This window comes from Denticeps clupeoides, chromosome 9 (assembly GCF_900700375.1).
Source record: "Denticeps clupeoides chromosome 9, fDenClu1.1, whole genome shotgun sequence".
In the NCBI taxonomy this organism is placed as follows: Eukaryota; Metazoa; Chordata; class Actinopteri; order Clupeiformes; family Denticipitidae; genus Denticeps; species Denticeps clupeoides.
This window is the reverse complement of record NC_041715.1, coordinates 4,168,487-4,184,646: the sequence shown is the minus strand read 5'-3', so window position 1 is coordinate 4,184,646 and position 16,160 is coordinate 4,168,487. Positions and strand designations below refer to the sequence as shown.

The window sequence follows — 16,160 nt, the reverse complement described above, 5'->3', positions numbered from 1 at the left end:
ATATTGAGAGTCAGGTTGTTGCTCCGGCACCAATCCACCAGATGTTTTATCTCCTCTCTGTAGGAAGACTCATCGTTGTTAGTGTGGTTCGAGCTGTACTGTGCAGCTCAGTCGTGGTCTGAGTCTGAGGACCTTGGAGGTCCTATTTCCTATGGACACAGACTGAGGCCTGTCTGTTAGGAAGTCCAAGATCCAGCTGCAGAGTGGAGAGCTTATTCCCAGCAGGTCCAACTTCCTCACCAGCTTCTGAGGGACGACAGTATTGAATGCTGAGCTGAAGTCGATAAACAGCATTTTTTGTCGAGGTGGGAGAGGGCTGTGTGAAGGGCTGTCGTCTGTGGAGCGGTTCGGCCAATAGAGGTCCAGAGTCTGTGGGAGTTGGGTCTTCATGTACCTCAGTGCCGGCCTCTCAAAGCCCTTCATAATGATGTACAGTTGTAGCCAGAGGTTTTGAGAATGACACGAATACTGGTTTTCACAAAGTTTGCTGCTTATATATGCACCTAAATAAGGACAGATCGGATCATCAAACGCTTGTTGTGAAGAAGGCTTCAGGGTGTCCAGCAAGGAAAAAACATCAAGGACAGATGTTCTTCAAAAAGGTACAGGGATTGGACTGCTTAGGACTGGAGTGAAGTCATTTTCTCTGATGAAACCCCACACATTCTGACAAACTCCAAGCACTGATTATGAAGGAACGGGTCGCCATCAGTCAGGACTTGACCCAGAAGTTGATTGATAGCATGTCAGGGACAATTGCAGAGGTCTTCTAAACTTTTTTTTTCATAAACTTCACGTAATTGTCAATAAAAGCCATTGAAATGCATAAAATGCTTCAACACAGCACAGAAACAACTAATAAAAAGATCCAAAAACACTGAAGGAGCAAACGTTGTGGAGACCAGTGCTCGTGTCTCGGCCACGACTGTAGAACCTGGCGGATCTGGAAAGGCTCGAATGACTCGAAGGGCTGTGCTTCCACTGGGGGGGCGGGCGCTCGGTGTCCCGCGGGGCTTCCTGCCCGGAAACGTGCAGGGACTGGGGGTTCGGAGAAGAGGGACAGGTGCGGGAGCAGCAGCTCTGGCTCCTCTCAGTAGGTGCATCTTCACTACGAGGCAGGTAACTTTTCACACGTACTTCCCCCGAATGACTCGCTCTGTTACAGCTCATAACTTAAATAGAATTGTGCATATTACTGTTCCATTTCCTGTCGTGTTGCTGATGTGACAGGTTGAGCGATGCAAATGCTGCCTTGCACGTTCTCATTATCTCTGCAAATCAAATTCATATTTCACTGCGTGTGTCAGTGTGAGTGTGACGTTTTGTGCATTGTTTCGTTTGAAATGGTCTGTCGGAATAACGTGCCTTTAAATCCGACGTTATTGGTATAATGGCATCATTCTGCGCTCACGGTTGTATCACGACGGGCGAATGTGCTGCCCTGGGGCGGCCTGGAACCTACAGGCTCTGTTTTGACAAGTCCTGGTGCAAATATGTTCAAACTATGCGAGAGACGTCTGCGTAACCTGCAGCTTGGGTGCTCGTGTGTGTTTTCTCCCCCTAGAAATGTTCCTGCACGTGGCGGTCCTGGCGCTGGCGTTACTGCTGTACCGCCGGTACAGGGAAGCCAAGCGGGTCCCCAACAAGTCGGAGAAGCACGTCTACATCACCGGGTGCGACTCCGGCTTCGGCAGCCTGCTGGCCAGGCACCTGGACAAGCTGGGCTTCCGCGTGGTGGCGGCCTGCCTCACGGACAAGGGCGAGGACCAGCTCAGGAAGGGCTGCTCCGACCGACTCAGGACGGTCCACCTGGACGTGGCCGACCACGGCAGCGTCGCCGCCGCCGCCTCCTGCATACGGGAGATGGTTGGAGAAGGAGGTCGGTGTCCCGTGCGGATTCTGAATACCCGGCCACTGAGTGAATAATGAAGCATCTATTAACAGCTTTAATTTGCGTTAAGATCTCGTGTATGTACCACAAGGAACATGGCTTAAAATACATGTTCCAGGGTAAATAAGTATTTCAATCGTGATTAATTGCATTGTTGGTCGGACACGATTTCAAGATCTCAAAGAGAGGAAGTGTTCGGGGGAAAAGAAGACGTCTGGTGAACTAGGAAGGAAGAGCACCGAGTCGCTGCGTCCGTGCGCCATTTCAGCTCCGTCACGGCTCGTTTCCTGTCATGGCTCATGCGAGACACGTAATGACGCCCATCCCAAGCCAGTACTGATCAACTTTCCACGCCTCCTCCGACGCTTATATGTGTATTCAGAGCCAAAACTGTGTTCACGCTCGATGAACTGATCACCTGCGTTGTGGCGATAATAATGGCTTCCCCGCCACCAGTATACATATATACATACAGTACAGGCCAAAAGTTTGGACATCTTCTCATTCAACGTGTTTTCTTTATTTTCATGACCATTTACGTTGGTAGATTCTCACTGAAGGCGTCAAAACTATGAATGAACACATGTGGAGGTGAAATAAGTGAAAACATGTTTTATATTCTAGTTTCTTTGCTCTGGTTACTGCTTTGCACACTCTTGGCATTCTCTCGATGACCTTCAAGAGGTTGTCACCTGAAATGCTCCAACAGTCTTGAAGGAGTTCCCAGAGGTGTTTAGCACTTGTTGGGGTCCAGCTCACCCCAAACCATCTGGACTGGGTTCAGGTCCGGTGACTGTGGAGGCCAGGTGTCCACTTTTTGTTAAGTACATAACTCCACATGTGTTCATTCATAGTTTTGATGCCTTCAGTGAGAATCTAAATGGTCATGAAAATAAAGAAAACACATTGAATGAGAAGGAACTTTTGGCCTGTGTGTCCTGAGAAGCCACTGTAGAAGTGCAGGGGACCAGTTGCCAGGCCATTTCCCTCATGTCTCGCTGCCGGGTCCGCAGGTCTATGGGCCTTAGTGAACAACGCTGGAGTCTCGCTGCCCGCCGCCCCCTGTGACTGGCTCACCATCAGCGACTACAAGGCCATGCTGGCGGTGAACCTGAATGGCGTCATTGACGTGACGCTCAGCGTGCTGCCCCTCATAAAGAAAGCCCGGGGGCGCGTGGTGAACGTGGCCAGCGTCTACGGCAGGATCAGCCCCATCGGCGGCCCCTACTGTGTCTCCAAGTACGGAGTTGAGGCCTTCAACGATGGCCTTAGGTAACCGTTGCCCTGCACATTGTGGGTCTTTCACTAAAAGTGTTTTTGAACGAATTTCATCGAAGTCGTCTTTTAGTTTAGGACTACGAACCCTATCTGATCGTTTTAAATGTTCTAGTGTTCTAGTCAACACCCAGGCCTGGTGATGCAGATCAGGCTTTAGGTCTTTCGGGTCGGTTTTCAACACACTTGACCCGAAACCAATCATTTGCTCTGGAGAAACTGATGCAGAAAACTCACTGAATCGTTGTTTGAGATGATATGCAATGTGTTGCATTAATAATTTACTGGCAACAGGCGTTCCTATATCTGCAGAGCAAACCCACAAATGCAACGGTTCTTGTTTACAATGTTGCACAAAATAGCAGAAAAAAATACTCGAAATAATCATTGAAAACACAATTTGTGTTTTTGTCTCCTTTTTTCAGGAGGAACATGGCACCGTTTGGAGTGGAAGTGCTGTGCATCGAGCCGGGCTTCTTCAAAACCGCCATGACTGATGTCGATATGATCCTTAACAACCATCAGCGGCTGTGGGACCGGTTATCGCAAGACCTGAAGGACGACTATGGGAGCGATTATTTGGCGAAGGGTGAGTCGAAGTGTGTGATGACTATATAGAAAGCTGTTTTTATGAATATAACTACTCCCCATGTCAACTATTATCTAAGCATCTATCGCATAATTCCCTTATTTTCATGAAACAATGACATGATTGCGCATGTAATATCCAGAGAGACTCTGTCGGAGAAGCAATACGATATTGTTCTCCATCTGTAACTTTACAGAGACCGACGCCCAGTCCTTCCAGAACATCTCGACATGTCAACATCAGCATTATTACCACGCTCACTTTTTAATCAGGATCATTTTTGTGCTATATTGGTATTTTAGTGTCTTGGTGTGCTCGTGCATCCAGTTCGGCAGCGGTTCGGCGTGTTCTGCCAGCCTGCAGGCGGCTGAGCCGATCGTGCTGATATTGGCACTTTCACCCCACGCGGGACCGCAGCCGAGAGCAGGGGACGCCGAATTCCCCATATCCAGGCTGGCGTATCTACATCACAAACCAGTGACTGTGACAGAGAACATTCTTCGAAAATGCCTCGCAACCTGAGCACATGCAAAGATGTTTATGCGCGAAACCTGGTGAAAATTCCATGTTGTTAGGTCACGCTTGGGCCTGCAGCTGCTGATGAGGAGGAGTGAAACGGGACACGCCCTTCAAAACTGCCTCATTTCCGGTTTTACCTTCACTAAAATGGTAACAAGGTGCAAACAGGGCCCTGAAAATCTGGTCATGTGTCAGCAAATTCATAATTAGACATAAGAAGTAGAACATAAAATTATACAAAAGAAGCACCACTAGGTTCTGAACAAGACTGTGAGTGAGTCAGTACAAGATGTTTTGTACTGCCCCCTTGTGGTCTACAGGAGTTATTGCCCATCTAATATCCAAACACTGATGCCTCAAAATATGAATAATACAAAACATTTTTGACATCCATTACTGTGCAAAAGTATTAGGCACCAATACAAACCTATTGTTTATCTAAGCTGTTAACGTATCAAAACGTTGTCAAACATTGATCAAATCATGATTAACTTAAAGCGTTTACTTAAGTGTTTTCAGTATTTTCATGAAGCGGCGTCATGATGCGTGTGTTAAAAGCATTGAACAGCTCGACATATCAACATGAACATTTATTACTTTTTAATCGTAATTGCTTCTGTGGTTGGTACCTTTAGATAGAACCTTCCTGAACTATTTCAGAGTTAATGTTGAGTAAAACAGATTGTTGCTTCTTTGCCTTCCCAGTGGAGCTGATGTTGAAGAGCCGCCTGGTGAACATGCTGGATGGAGATCTGATGAAGGTGGTGAACTGCATGGAGCACGCCGTCGCCGCCGTGCACCCGCGCACCCGCTACTCTGCCGGCTGGGACGCCAAGCTCTTCTGGCTGCCCCTCTCCTATATGCCCACCTGCGTTGCAGACCGCATCCTGTCAAAAGAAGCAATTAAGCTTAAAGTATCGAGGATTTAGTCAGTGATATACTTCTTTTCTTTTTTTTCATTTTTTTACTACTAATAATATAATTATAAACAATATTATATATATACATACACACACACACACACAGTACAGGCCAAAAGTTTGGACACCTTCTCATTCAACGTGTTTTCTTTATTTTCATGACCATTTACGTTGGTAGATTCTCACTGAAGGCATCACAACTATGAATGAACACATGTGGAGTTATGTACTTAACAAAAAGTGGAGACCTGACCTCCACAGTCACCGGACCTGAACCCAATCCAGATGGTTTGGGGTGAGCTGGACCAACAAGTGCTAAACACCTCTGGGAACTCCTTCAAGACTGTTGGAGAACCATTTCAGGTGACGACCTCTTGAAGGTCATCGAGAGAATGCCAAGAGTGAGCAAAGCAGTAATCAGAGCAAAGAAACTAGAATATAAAACATGTTTTCACTTATTTCACCTTTTTTTGTTAAGTACATAACTCCACATGTGTTCATTCATAGTTTTGGTGCCTTCAGTGAGAATCTACCAACGTAAATGGGCATGAAAATAACGAAAACACATTGAATGAGAAGGTGTCCAAACTTTTGGCTTGTACTGTATGTGTGTATATATATACATTTTGGACTAATAATGTTCCTTTCTTCGTAATCTCTGTTATTTAGTTGTCTGGGGACCTTGTTTGTAGACTGTTCATTTACAGGATGTTTTTATTTTCTTAATGACTGGATTATTGTTATGAACATATTTTAAAAGCTACATTTTATTCGTTCAGCAGGGTTATTTGAGTGGTTGCTTTCTGTCTTAAACATGTGACTTGTTTGGATTGATAGACACGGGTGACGGAGACACGCTTTTTACTCTGCTTAATCCCACTGCTACACAACAGGTTTCTGTTAACATGCACAAATTTTGTCCTGTACAAATAAAATCGAAATTCTCTCATTTTTAAAGCATTTATTAATCAGGTATGGAGGCACTTTGTGTGTTTATGGCTATAAATCAGGAATTCCAATAGATTGCACATTTATCTACAAAGCGATCGCTCCGGGCTCGTTGGTTGACTTGCATAAGTCATGCAAGCGTGTTACATCACGACGTGTTTACCCGACTGCCGTGCACGATGGACCTTTGAATCTTCGCCCAGTCTGCAAACCCCCGTATCAGCTCTGCCGCGGCAGCGAGTTGAAAGGTCGGTGTCTTCCCTGTCGACCGGATGCTGTTTGTAGGCATGGTAAGTCCAGCAATGGCCGAAGTCTCTTTACTGCGTTTTTTAAAAAGTAAACCATGTCTGCGTGCCTCACATGTGATTGCAATGCATGTATGGGTGGTAGTAGCCTAGTGGGTAACACACCAGAAGACCCGGGTTCAAACCCCACTTACTACCATTGTGTCCCTGAGCAAGACACTTAACCCTGAGTGTCTCCAGGGGGAGACTGTCCCTGTAACTGCTGTTTGTAAGTCACTCTGGACATGGGAGTCTGGTAAATACTGTAAATAAAAATGATAAATGATATGTATTATTCACGGCATTTGGAGTTTTGGTCATATAATGTCCCATCCCATAGCCGTCACTTTCAACATGGTGGCAAGTTTCGTCCCTTACGGTTGCTGCACTGTTCCTGATGAACGTTCCGTACACCTATGGTGTAAAGCATTTGTTGGTGCAACAGTGAGGACTGTTGAGGGGAACATCAAAAGTGGATTTTATGTAGGGTGGTAGTAAGAGTAACACTCGTCCCAGGATCAAATCCCGCTTACCACCATTGTGTCCCTGAGCAAGACACTCAACCCTGAGTGTCTCCAGGGGGGGACTGTCCCTGTAACTACTGGTTGTAAGCCGCTCTGGATAAGGGCGTCTGGTAAATGTTGTAAATAAAAATGATAAACGATATGAATTATTCACGGCATTTGGAGTTTTGGTCATATAATGTCCCATCCCAAAATGGTGGCAAGTTTCGTCCCCTACGGTTGCTGCACTGTTCCTGATGAACGTTCCGTACACCTCTGGTGTAAAGCATGTGTTGGTGGGAACATCAAAAGTGGATTTTATGTAGGGTGGTAGTAAGAGTAACACTTGTCCCAGGGTCAAACCCCACTTACCACCATTGTGTCCCTGAGCAAGATACTCAACCCTGAGTGTCCCCAGGGGCGGCGGTCCCTGCAGCAGATGCATCTAACATATTACGTAAATGGAAATGTCTCCTGAATGAAGATGAACTCCTCGCCACAGGTGGGCTGCTGGCTGCTGGGCGCCCTGCTGTGCGCGGCGTGGCTGGCGCGGCGGATCAGGGACTCGAGGAGGGTCGACGGCGTCGATGACAAGTGGGTGCTGGTGACCGGATGCGACAGCGGCTTCGGCAGCCTGGCGGCGCGCCAGCTGGACCGGCTGGGATTCCGCGTCGTGGCCGCGTGCCTGACGGAGGGCGGGGCCTCCGCTCTGCGCGCCGCAGCCACGCCCAGACTGAGGACCGTGCTGCTCGACGTGACCGACGGCGCCAGCATCGACCGGGCGGTGGACTTCATTCGCGGCGAGGCCGGAGAGGGAGGTGGGCGTGCCGAGTGGGCGTGGCCGGAGAGGGAGGTGGGCGTGGGCGGGGTCAGGTGTGTCCCGATGACGTAGCATAAAACGCAAACAACAATCACACCAGATTTACCAGCAGGTACAGTACAGGTCAAAAGTTTGGACACCTTCTCATTCAATGTGTTTTCTTTATTTTTCATGACCATTTACGTTGGTAGATTCTCACTGAAGGCATCAAAACTATGAATGAACACACGTGGAGTTATGTACTTAACAAAAAAAGCTGAAAACATTTTATTTTTATTTTATATTCTAGTTTCTTTGCTCTGGTTACTGCTTTGCACACTCTTGGCATTCTCTCGATGAGCTTCAAGAGGTCGTCACCTGAAATGCTTCTCCAACAGTCTTGAAGGAGTTCCCAGAGGTGTTTAGCACTTGTTGGTCCAACTCACCCCAAACCATCTGGACTGGGTTCAGGTCGGGTGACTGTGGAGGTCAGGTCTCCACTTTTTGTTAAGTACATAACTCCACATGTGTTCATTCATAGTTTTGATGCCTTCAGTGAGAATCTACCAACGTAAATGGTCACGAAGACAAAGAAAACACATCGAATGAGAAGGTTTCCAAACGTTTGGCCTGTACTGTATATGGAAAGGTTATTAATTTTACAGTGAAGCAAAAATACCATCACATGTAACTAGTTGCTGATAACAATCAGACCCGACCCAACAAGTACAGCTTTTTAAAAGCCCGGCTTTATTTGAGTTTACTTTTCTTTGAGTTCCCGCTTTACTATGTGTGACAGAGGTTACCCTTCATTTTACCTACTCAGTGTCCATAATTAAAACGCATCATCTGAGGATGGTGGATCAAACTTGAACGGGGAATTCTGTGAACAAACGTCATGTTGGTTTGGAAAATAAATAAGTTAAAACACAAGGGGAAGAAAGGATGAAGGCGGCAAGTGGAATCATTGTTAAATGAGTTAATTTCATGAAATTGGCTGAAAATGTACATTGTTTAAGGGTGGTTTTGAGATATTTGCATGCTATTGTTCATGTAAACAGCAGTCATGGGGGCGTGGCCACAGCATGTTGGGTAAAACAACAACAGCATTATTCTAAACAAGTAATAATTATCGAATGCCCCTCTAAGGTGCCCTGATGTTGCCAAGACAGCCTTTTTCCCAGCACAGTTTTAACGTTAATTGTTTCATAGTCGCAGCACACTGGTCAGGTTTCAGTACATTGGGGCAGTGGTGGCCTAGCGGGGAAGGAACCAGACCCGTAACTGGAAGGCTGCAGGTTCAACCCTGAAACACCAAGGTGCCACTGAGGTGCCACGGAGCGAAGCGCCGTCCCCACACACTCCAATCACTTCACTTTTGCTTTTTTCATTTTAATTGTGAGCTGTAGAATGAAGTTGTCACCTGACTTCATGTCTCTTCTTTCCTGAGGTCTGTGGGGCTTGGTGAATAATGCGGGCCGCTCCATCCCGATTGGGCCAACAGAGTGGATGCGGCTGGAGGACTTTACGAAGGTCTTGGATGTGAACCTGATCGGGCTGATCGACGTGACATTAAGGTTCCTGCCTCTGCTCAAGAAGTCCCGGGGTCGGGTTGTCAACGTCGCCAGCATTCTGGGCAGGCTGTCGCTGACTGGTGGAGGGTACTGCATCTCCAAATGGGGGGTGGAGTCTTTCTCAGACAGTCTCAGGCGAGTGACAGGCTACATTTGTGCGTGAGTGGGGTGTGCGGGGGCAGACCATGGTGGAAATGCTGGTTACTCTCAGCTTGCTCCTGTCCACAGAAGGGACATGCAACACTTTGGTGTGAAAGTGAGCATCGTCGAACCTGGCTTCTTCAAGACCGCGGTGACCAACCTGGACTCCATTCAGGATGACTTGCAGAGACTCTGGGATCGTCTGCCCTCAGAGGTCAGGGAGTCCTATGGAGCCACATACCTTGAGGAATGTAAGAAATTGCCTTTTTTTACCTGTTTTTTGTGATGTTTAGTCTGGTATATATCATCAATGCAACTTGCTTAATTGTGCATAACTATATAGTCTAAAATCGAAATGAACTGAGAACAGTGCGCATAAAACCAAAAGAAAATCTGTTGCCATTCTTCTAGATCTGAAGGCCCAGAAATTCTCCATGAGCGCGCTCTGCAGCTCAGACATTTCCAAAGTCTCGTGGTGCATGGTGCATGCCCTCACAGCCATGTTCCCTCGGACCCGATACGGGGCCGGGTGGGACGCCAAGCTCTTCTGGATTCCACTGTCATACATGCCTTCATTACTAACTGACTTCATCCTTAACGCCATGCTTCCTTCTCCAAAGGGCTGTTAAACAAATTGTTCACATGACTATAACAAACAACTCTAAGTAAAAGTGTCACGGCGATGTGGTGGAAAGAAGGACACATTCGCCTGACTCTCACAAACCGGGGGTTCAATACAGAGAACACGCGCCAAAACAAGACACGCAGAACCCGACGAGGACGTGGTACCAAAGGCAAACATTTATACATATAAAAGAGCTGCACATGCTCCTGACATACAAAACCTCGACCAATCATAATTAACCTTCTTCTGGCCTGTGATTAGTTGACTTTGTGGCACATTCGTGAGACAGAAGTGAGAAAGATTGAGGGAGACATCCCTGGTCATAGATGGCAAAGAGCAGCAACTTGCGAGAAGACTAAAAATTAATAAAATGCCCATGTACATGGATGACAGCGGACATATAGACACTTTTTGAACACAGAATAAATTATTCTTTGTGTGATTTACGTTTAAAATCTAATTGTTGTGAATGTAAAAGATCATTTTCTGTGCTCAGATTTGTTCTCATGATTGTTCTCATTTCTCTATAATTGTTCTAGATATTTTTATTTTAGTAGTTTAAAATGATACATTTTGTAATTGGGCTACTACTGCCTCTAAACCAGATGATGCAAGTTCAAACCCCACTTTCTACCATTGTGTCCCTGAGCAAGACATTTATCCCTGACTGTCTCCAGGGGGACTGTCTCCTGTAACTGCTGATTGTAAGTTGCTGTGGCGAAGCGTGCCAAATAAACGCCATAAATGTAAATCTAATTGGATTTGGTCATTATGTTTCAATGTCTAACATATTAAACATGCTCTAAACTTTACTGTGACTTCAAATGATCTATGGTTTTTCATGTATATTCATAAACCAATTTTTAAAAATGTATGGAGGTATACATCAGAATCAGAAAACTTTATGAATCCCGAAGGAAATTGCTTAAACATCAAAGACAATTATAAAAGCGAAGTGGCACATGGTGAAATGTGTCCCCTGTCTTTAACCATCACCCTTGGTGAGCAGTGGGCAGCCATGACAGGCACCTGGGGGGCAGTGTGTGGGGACGGTGCTTTGCTCAGTGGCACCTCAGTGGCACCTTGGCCACTTCCTCAACCGCTAGGCCACCACTGCCCCTGCCTTTGTTCTGCTATTTAAAGTAGCTATTACTTTACGAATATGTAAAGTAAAAGAAAATACCTCAGAAATGTTATAAAACAAAACAATTTATTTGATTCTTCCTCTGCAGCATCAAATTGTTTTCCACTTCCAGTTTACCCACCAATTTTTTGGGGGTGCAACATTCTATGAACTGGGCATTGTTCATTTTGTTGACATTATTATACAAAAATCATTCTAAAGAAAAAAAAATCTCTTGCATCCTCAACCATCACATCATTTAAATTTTTTCCCAATAAAATATCTTTATTACATATATCTGCAGTGTACCAAAGGCTTGTTCAAAACGCATGTTCAAAAACAATGACTGACGGGGTAAATTTGGGAAGTGTCTGGCTTACATTTTCCTTCAAAAAGGACGCTCGAAAGAAATATCTCCAGTCCGTTCTCTCTACAGGTCTTTCTCCAGATGAGAGATGACTGCGGGTGACCTGGTCCTGCTGCTCACTCACTTCCGTGAGTATAAAGCAGCAGGAGACAAATGTACAGGGAGTCCTATGGCTGCAGCTTTCATTGAGAAAACCCAAACCGGATTGGCAAAAAGAACCTTCAGTTGTCTTTCGGACACACACGTGCACGCATGGAGGACACCCGTCTGTGTTTCTTTTTCCAGTTCATAAATGAGGTATATAAATAGGCAAAAAAAAAAAAAAAAAAAAGCAAACTGCACTCCATAGTTCAGTGGCAAAATATGGATCAAACATAAAATATTCACAGCAGTGACAAAACAATAACTAATATACCTGTGTTCTCAATGCACAGCCAATCACGTAAATATGTAATCTCATACTGATATGAGTAAGATCATCTATCAAAGAGGATTTTATGAACAAAATCACTTATTCTTCATAAATTTACAAATGTACAACATATTCATAATATCACTCTCAGCAGCGCCAGTGCAAATACATATAGTACAACACAAAAAAAAAAAAAAAAAATCACAAAACAAATATTGGCATAAGAAATATCAGAAGGCGTAGTCATGAAAGACCTCTTTCTGTAGAAACTTTATGCTACAGCAGTCTTCTTTTCTTATCTTAATATATTCTTTCTATACTCAGGCTGAATATAAAAATAGATTCTGTGCAAAGAAGTGTGTCTGATTCCCATGTCTGTGTGTGTGTGCATGTGTGTGTGGTTATATATCGCTGTCCTCTTTGACGAGGTTGGCCGTGTCTCGGAAGGTGTCCTCAGTCGGAGAGAAGGTGCTGGGCCGCTCCTTTTTGCTCGCTCTGACAGTGGGGACGAAGGGGGATGGCTGGCTGTCCTCGCCACTGGCTGGTCCATGCTCCTCCTGCATCTTATGTGACCAAAGGGGAACATTCACCAACTGAACAAAGCTTAATGCATAATAATATTTCTTACTAAGGTCTGTTTTATCACAGGTATCACATTTTGACTGCCTTTTTATATACAATTAATTTGTTTAAATGATGACCAAATCCAATTTCTTAAATGAAACTGACTCAATATATGATGCTGCCAATTCATTACTGCAGCAGTTCATTATTCATACTTATTTATACAGTATAATCTACAGTATAATCACAATACTATGTGTGGTATACAGTTCAAACTTATTTCTTAATTATAATTACAATTCTTTATTTTCATGCTAGTTCATAAAAAACGTTTCACTTACCTCTGAGTACGTAGGGTTTTCAAAGGTTGTACCTGGCTTCAGTTTTCTTTTAAACAAGCTCCACTTGGACTCCTGAAATTAAAAAACAAATCAGAAGCTGATATTCTTTTTTTTTTACTGCTACTGATTTGCCTGATTCATCTTTTTGAGAGGTTTAATTCCAAATAAACCTGTAGAAAGAAGCTGAACAGTCCCCTGCATCTTACCTCTGTTGTCTTGGTGTTTAAAGTGGTGGGTTTAACCTCTGAAGCCTTCTGTTCTGCGCTGAAAACTGGATTCTCAAAGTTGTTGTCTGCTCTCTGGTCACCACTCACATTCACGGTTACCTGCGCAAAGAAACAGAAACCTCAGTAAAAAAAAAAAAAAACACATTTGACAATAGCTCAAGCAGTTTTTTTTTGGTGTTGTTGGAATACAGTGGACAAGTAGAGTTGAAGAGATGACTTCTTTTGGTACCTGTGTCGCATGGATGACAGCAGGGTTGCCCGATGTGCCGACCCCAGTGGCGTACAGAGGATTCTCAAACGTGATTGGCTGTCTTCCTGGGTCAGTAAAGTTTTCATCCTGTCAATACAGACCCAAAACACAAATTCATTTTACAAATTGGTGATTCAAGAACAGGACAAAGAGTTCAAGTTATTTGAGCCACCAAAGTCCTCAAATTTAATGTTGTAATTTAACTCATAAATAAGTAAACGTGTGGGACACGATGCAGCAGCAACCTTGTTAATATTTGTTCCATTGTCCTCAGAGCCTTCGCTCAAAGCCAGTAATCACAGACCAGGGGCTAAGTAACCATGGAGAAGAACTCCTTTCATCTGTTAGGCCTGCCAATGATGCACCAGGGCGTTAGTCTTTAGGTCAAAGGATTGATTTCATGATGCGTGTAAAATGCTGACATAGCCGCTGAAGATGCATTTGATGTCCACAAACAGCTTAGTTGGGATTAGTGGCATCAAAGCGACAGATGAAATAGCCGAGAGTTAAGAGTTGGACTCCTTTCTGCCACAAGTGCTCACCAGCTGCATTGCACAGTCAATGAAGGACACGCCCAGAGGTGGTGGGTCCATGTCCATTGTGACATTGTCACCCGAACGAAACGACACCCCATTTCCTGCATCTCCAGACTTCACCAGACTGCTGAGGCTGGGGAGACAACAGGAGGACAAAGCATAGCACCAATCCACTCATCCGTCCATGCAGATTTGATTGAGCATCAACATCACAGACCAAGAACACTTGTTCTCTTCTAAACAGAAGAGGTACCTGGGCAGTTCGGGCATGGAGGGGATGAGGGAGCCGGTGCGCTTGTAGTTGAAGAAAACTCCGGCAGCCAGGGCTCCAGTCACCAGGATGATGATTATGACCAACAGCACGACAACGGCTGAAACACGAGAACAGAGACGATGCTGTTGTTGAGCCTACCGCGCCGCAGCATTTCCATTTTTTTTTGCTGTTTAGAAGAAATTAGGGACAGTGGTGGCCTAGCGGCTAAGGAGGCGGCTTCATTAACAAAGTTCCTAGCCGAACCACCAAGCGGCCACTGAGGTCCCTTTGAGGTACCTTGAGACGAGGGCAGCACAATTAATTTAATTTTAAATAACAAACCACCAGGGGGCGAACAAAAGCCTAGACAGAGCGGCAACCTGAAATTGTGTAAGAAAGTGTCCCTCATTTGGGGTTGAAAAAGTTGGCAACCCTAAAAGATATATACACCATAGATATAAACACTAGATGTCACATCCAGCCTCTCGGCATGCGTCAGTACCGCCGGATTTTTGAGCCATGAACAAGCAAACAAAGAATCAAGTTTATGATAGTTAGTTCATTGTCTTTAGTTCTTGACAAATCTATACAAAATGCCTCTGTTTGTGGACCTGCCCTGTCAATAGTTATTTTTCTTCCAAATAAGCAGGTAGATGGATGTTTATCTTTCCATTGTATTTCCATAGTGACCTGCCTTCAGTCATCTCTTAAGCCAGAAAATGTTGACAGTCTGATCTTTATCGTCAAAAATCTGAAAGCCTTGTTCACCTATAGTTTGTTTAAAATAAAAAAAAATGCAATAAAAATGTGTTTTACCCAAAACAACGAATAATTATCATTTTGGTCATAATGGTGCAGCTCTACTTGAGACCTTCCTCTTTAGACAATAGTCAGACTAAGGATGAGCATTTCACTGTCGTTGGCTTGTCGCTGTTTAACGCTCATTGGGATTTCGACAGAAATTGATGTCAAGAAAATCTACAACAGAGTGAATAGAATGATTGTATTAATAGTTGGGGGTCCTAGTGAACCAGAACTGATTGCTTCACTGATGGTAACATGAAAGCACGTCGTAAGTTGTTCTGGACAAGGGCGTCTGCCAAACGCTGAAAAATGTAAATGTCCCCTTGATCAAGGTACTGCAGTGTATCACAACGGCAAAAAAAACATCCCTTTCAAGTTTTCAGCCAATAAAAACATGCATGCAATAACATTCTTAAGACCCATGATGCATCTGAGATCTTGGCTGATGTTTAGTGAGTAAAATAGTGGCGTCGGCACCTGCACCTCCCGGGGATCCTCTGGACATTCCCATCTCACAGTAACTTCCTCCATAGCCGTATGGACACCTGAGGTGCGGAAAAGCCAACGTTTTTATGAGGGGAAACGCTTCATCAAATCCACGCCTCCCTCTCTCATGCACACAGCAGTCTGAACTCACTTGCACTTCGGCAGGTCGCCTTCATCAGTGTAGCAGGTCCCACCATTCATGCATCTGCATGCATGCGGCATTAAGACCTCAGCCTCAATGGCTCCAGGGGAGAACAACAGGCAACATTACCTCAGCATTCCCGGCACATTAACACAAAACTAGATCAACACGACACTGGCACTGACAACAAGGGCGCAAAACCAGGCATGCCGGGTCGAAAGCAGCCACGAGCGGGGTGGACAGCTAAAGCGCGGCGAGGAGTGTACGGCGCGGATGCCGCAGCTGCACTTACCTGCTTCACACTCGTTGGAGTTGAAGCTGAGGAGGCTGGAGCCCTGGGGGCAGGCGCAGGTGTAGCCTCCCGGGCGGAGCAGGCAGAGGTGGCTGCACACGTCCTTGCAGGGATTCAGCACTGTGGGAACGTTTCACTTCAGGTCATTTTCAAAGAAGAAGGCTCTTCGCTATATATATTTGAACATATAAATCAATTAAATCACTTAAGTGGGTGGTAGTAGCCTTGTGGGTAACACACTCGCCTATGAACCAGAAGACCCGGGTTCAAATCCCGCTTACTACCATCGTGTCCC

At 45.1% G+C, this 16,160-nt stretch overlaps 3 protein-coding genes across 10 annotated transcripts in view; 2 read left to right on the top strand and 1 right to left on the bottom strand.

Annotated features, from left to right (window-relative positions):
- The first annotated feature begins 1,047 nt into the window (after positions 1–1,047).
- On the top strand, positions 1,048–5,329 carry dhrs9 (dehydrogenase/reductase (SDR family) member 9). Of its 2 annotated transcripts, none has more exons than XM_028991435.1 (5): positions 1,048–1,115; positions 1,565–1,879; positions 2,905–3,163; positions 3,592–3,755; positions 4,980–5,329. In XM_028991435.1, exons 2-5 carry the CDS (start codon positions 1,567–1,569, stop codon positions 5,201–5,203), a joined length of 960 nt encoding a protein of 319 aa, XP_028847268.1. In that variant the 5' UTR covers positions 1,048–1,115; positions 1,565–1,566; the 3' UTR covers positions 5,204–5,329. The 2 variants fall into 2 exon arrangements, with proteins under 2 accessions (XP_028847268.1, XP_028847267.1); XM_028991434.1 differs by having other exon boundaries at positions 1,051–1,119.
- A 427-nt stretch (positions 5,330–5,756) lies between these two features.
- rdh1 (retinol dehydrogenase 1) lies at positions 5,757–10,819 on the top strand. Its single transcript, XM_028991262.1, has 5 exons — positions 5,757–6,432; positions 7,432–7,747; positions 9,179–9,437; positions 9,531–9,694; positions 9,855–10,819. The coding sequence occupies exons 1-5, from the start codon at positions 6,415–6,417 to the stop codon at positions 10,070–10,072; spliced, it is 975 nt and encodes a 324-aa protein (XP_028847095.1). The 5' UTR covers positions 5,757–6,414; the 3' UTR covers positions 10,073–10,819.
- A 440-nt stretch (positions 10,820–11,259) lies between these two features.
- Positions 11,260–16,160, bottom strand: part of lrp2a (low density lipoprotein receptor-related protein 2a) — a 58,047-nt gene continuing 53,146 nt past the window's right edge. For 4 of the 7 annotated variants that reach the window (XM_028990457.1, XM_028990461.1, XM_028990460.1 and 1 more), the window contains 9 exons: positions 15,866–15,985; positions 15,583–15,673; positions 15,423–15,490; positions 14,142–14,259; positions 13,895–14,021; positions 13,332–13,439; positions 13,082–13,201; positions 12,876–12,947; positions 11,260–12,533 (listed from right to left, as the gene is read on the bottom strand). In XM_028990457.1, the coding sequence (XP_028846290.1) occupies positions 12,372–12,533; positions 12,876–12,947; positions 13,082–13,201; positions 13,332–13,439; positions 13,895–14,021; positions 14,142–14,259; positions 15,423–15,490; positions 15,583–15,673; positions 15,866–15,985 (986 nt within the window). In that variant the 3' untranslated portion in view covers positions 11,260–12,371. Of the gene's footprint in view, positions 12,534–12,875; positions 12,948–13,081; positions 13,202–13,331; positions 13,440–13,894; positions 14,076–14,105; positions 14,260–15,422; positions 15,491–15,582; positions 15,674–15,865; positions 15,986–16,160 lie in introns of those variants that run through there. The other 3 variants (XM_028990458.1, XM_028990456.1, XM_028990463.1) reach the window with 3 other exon arrangements.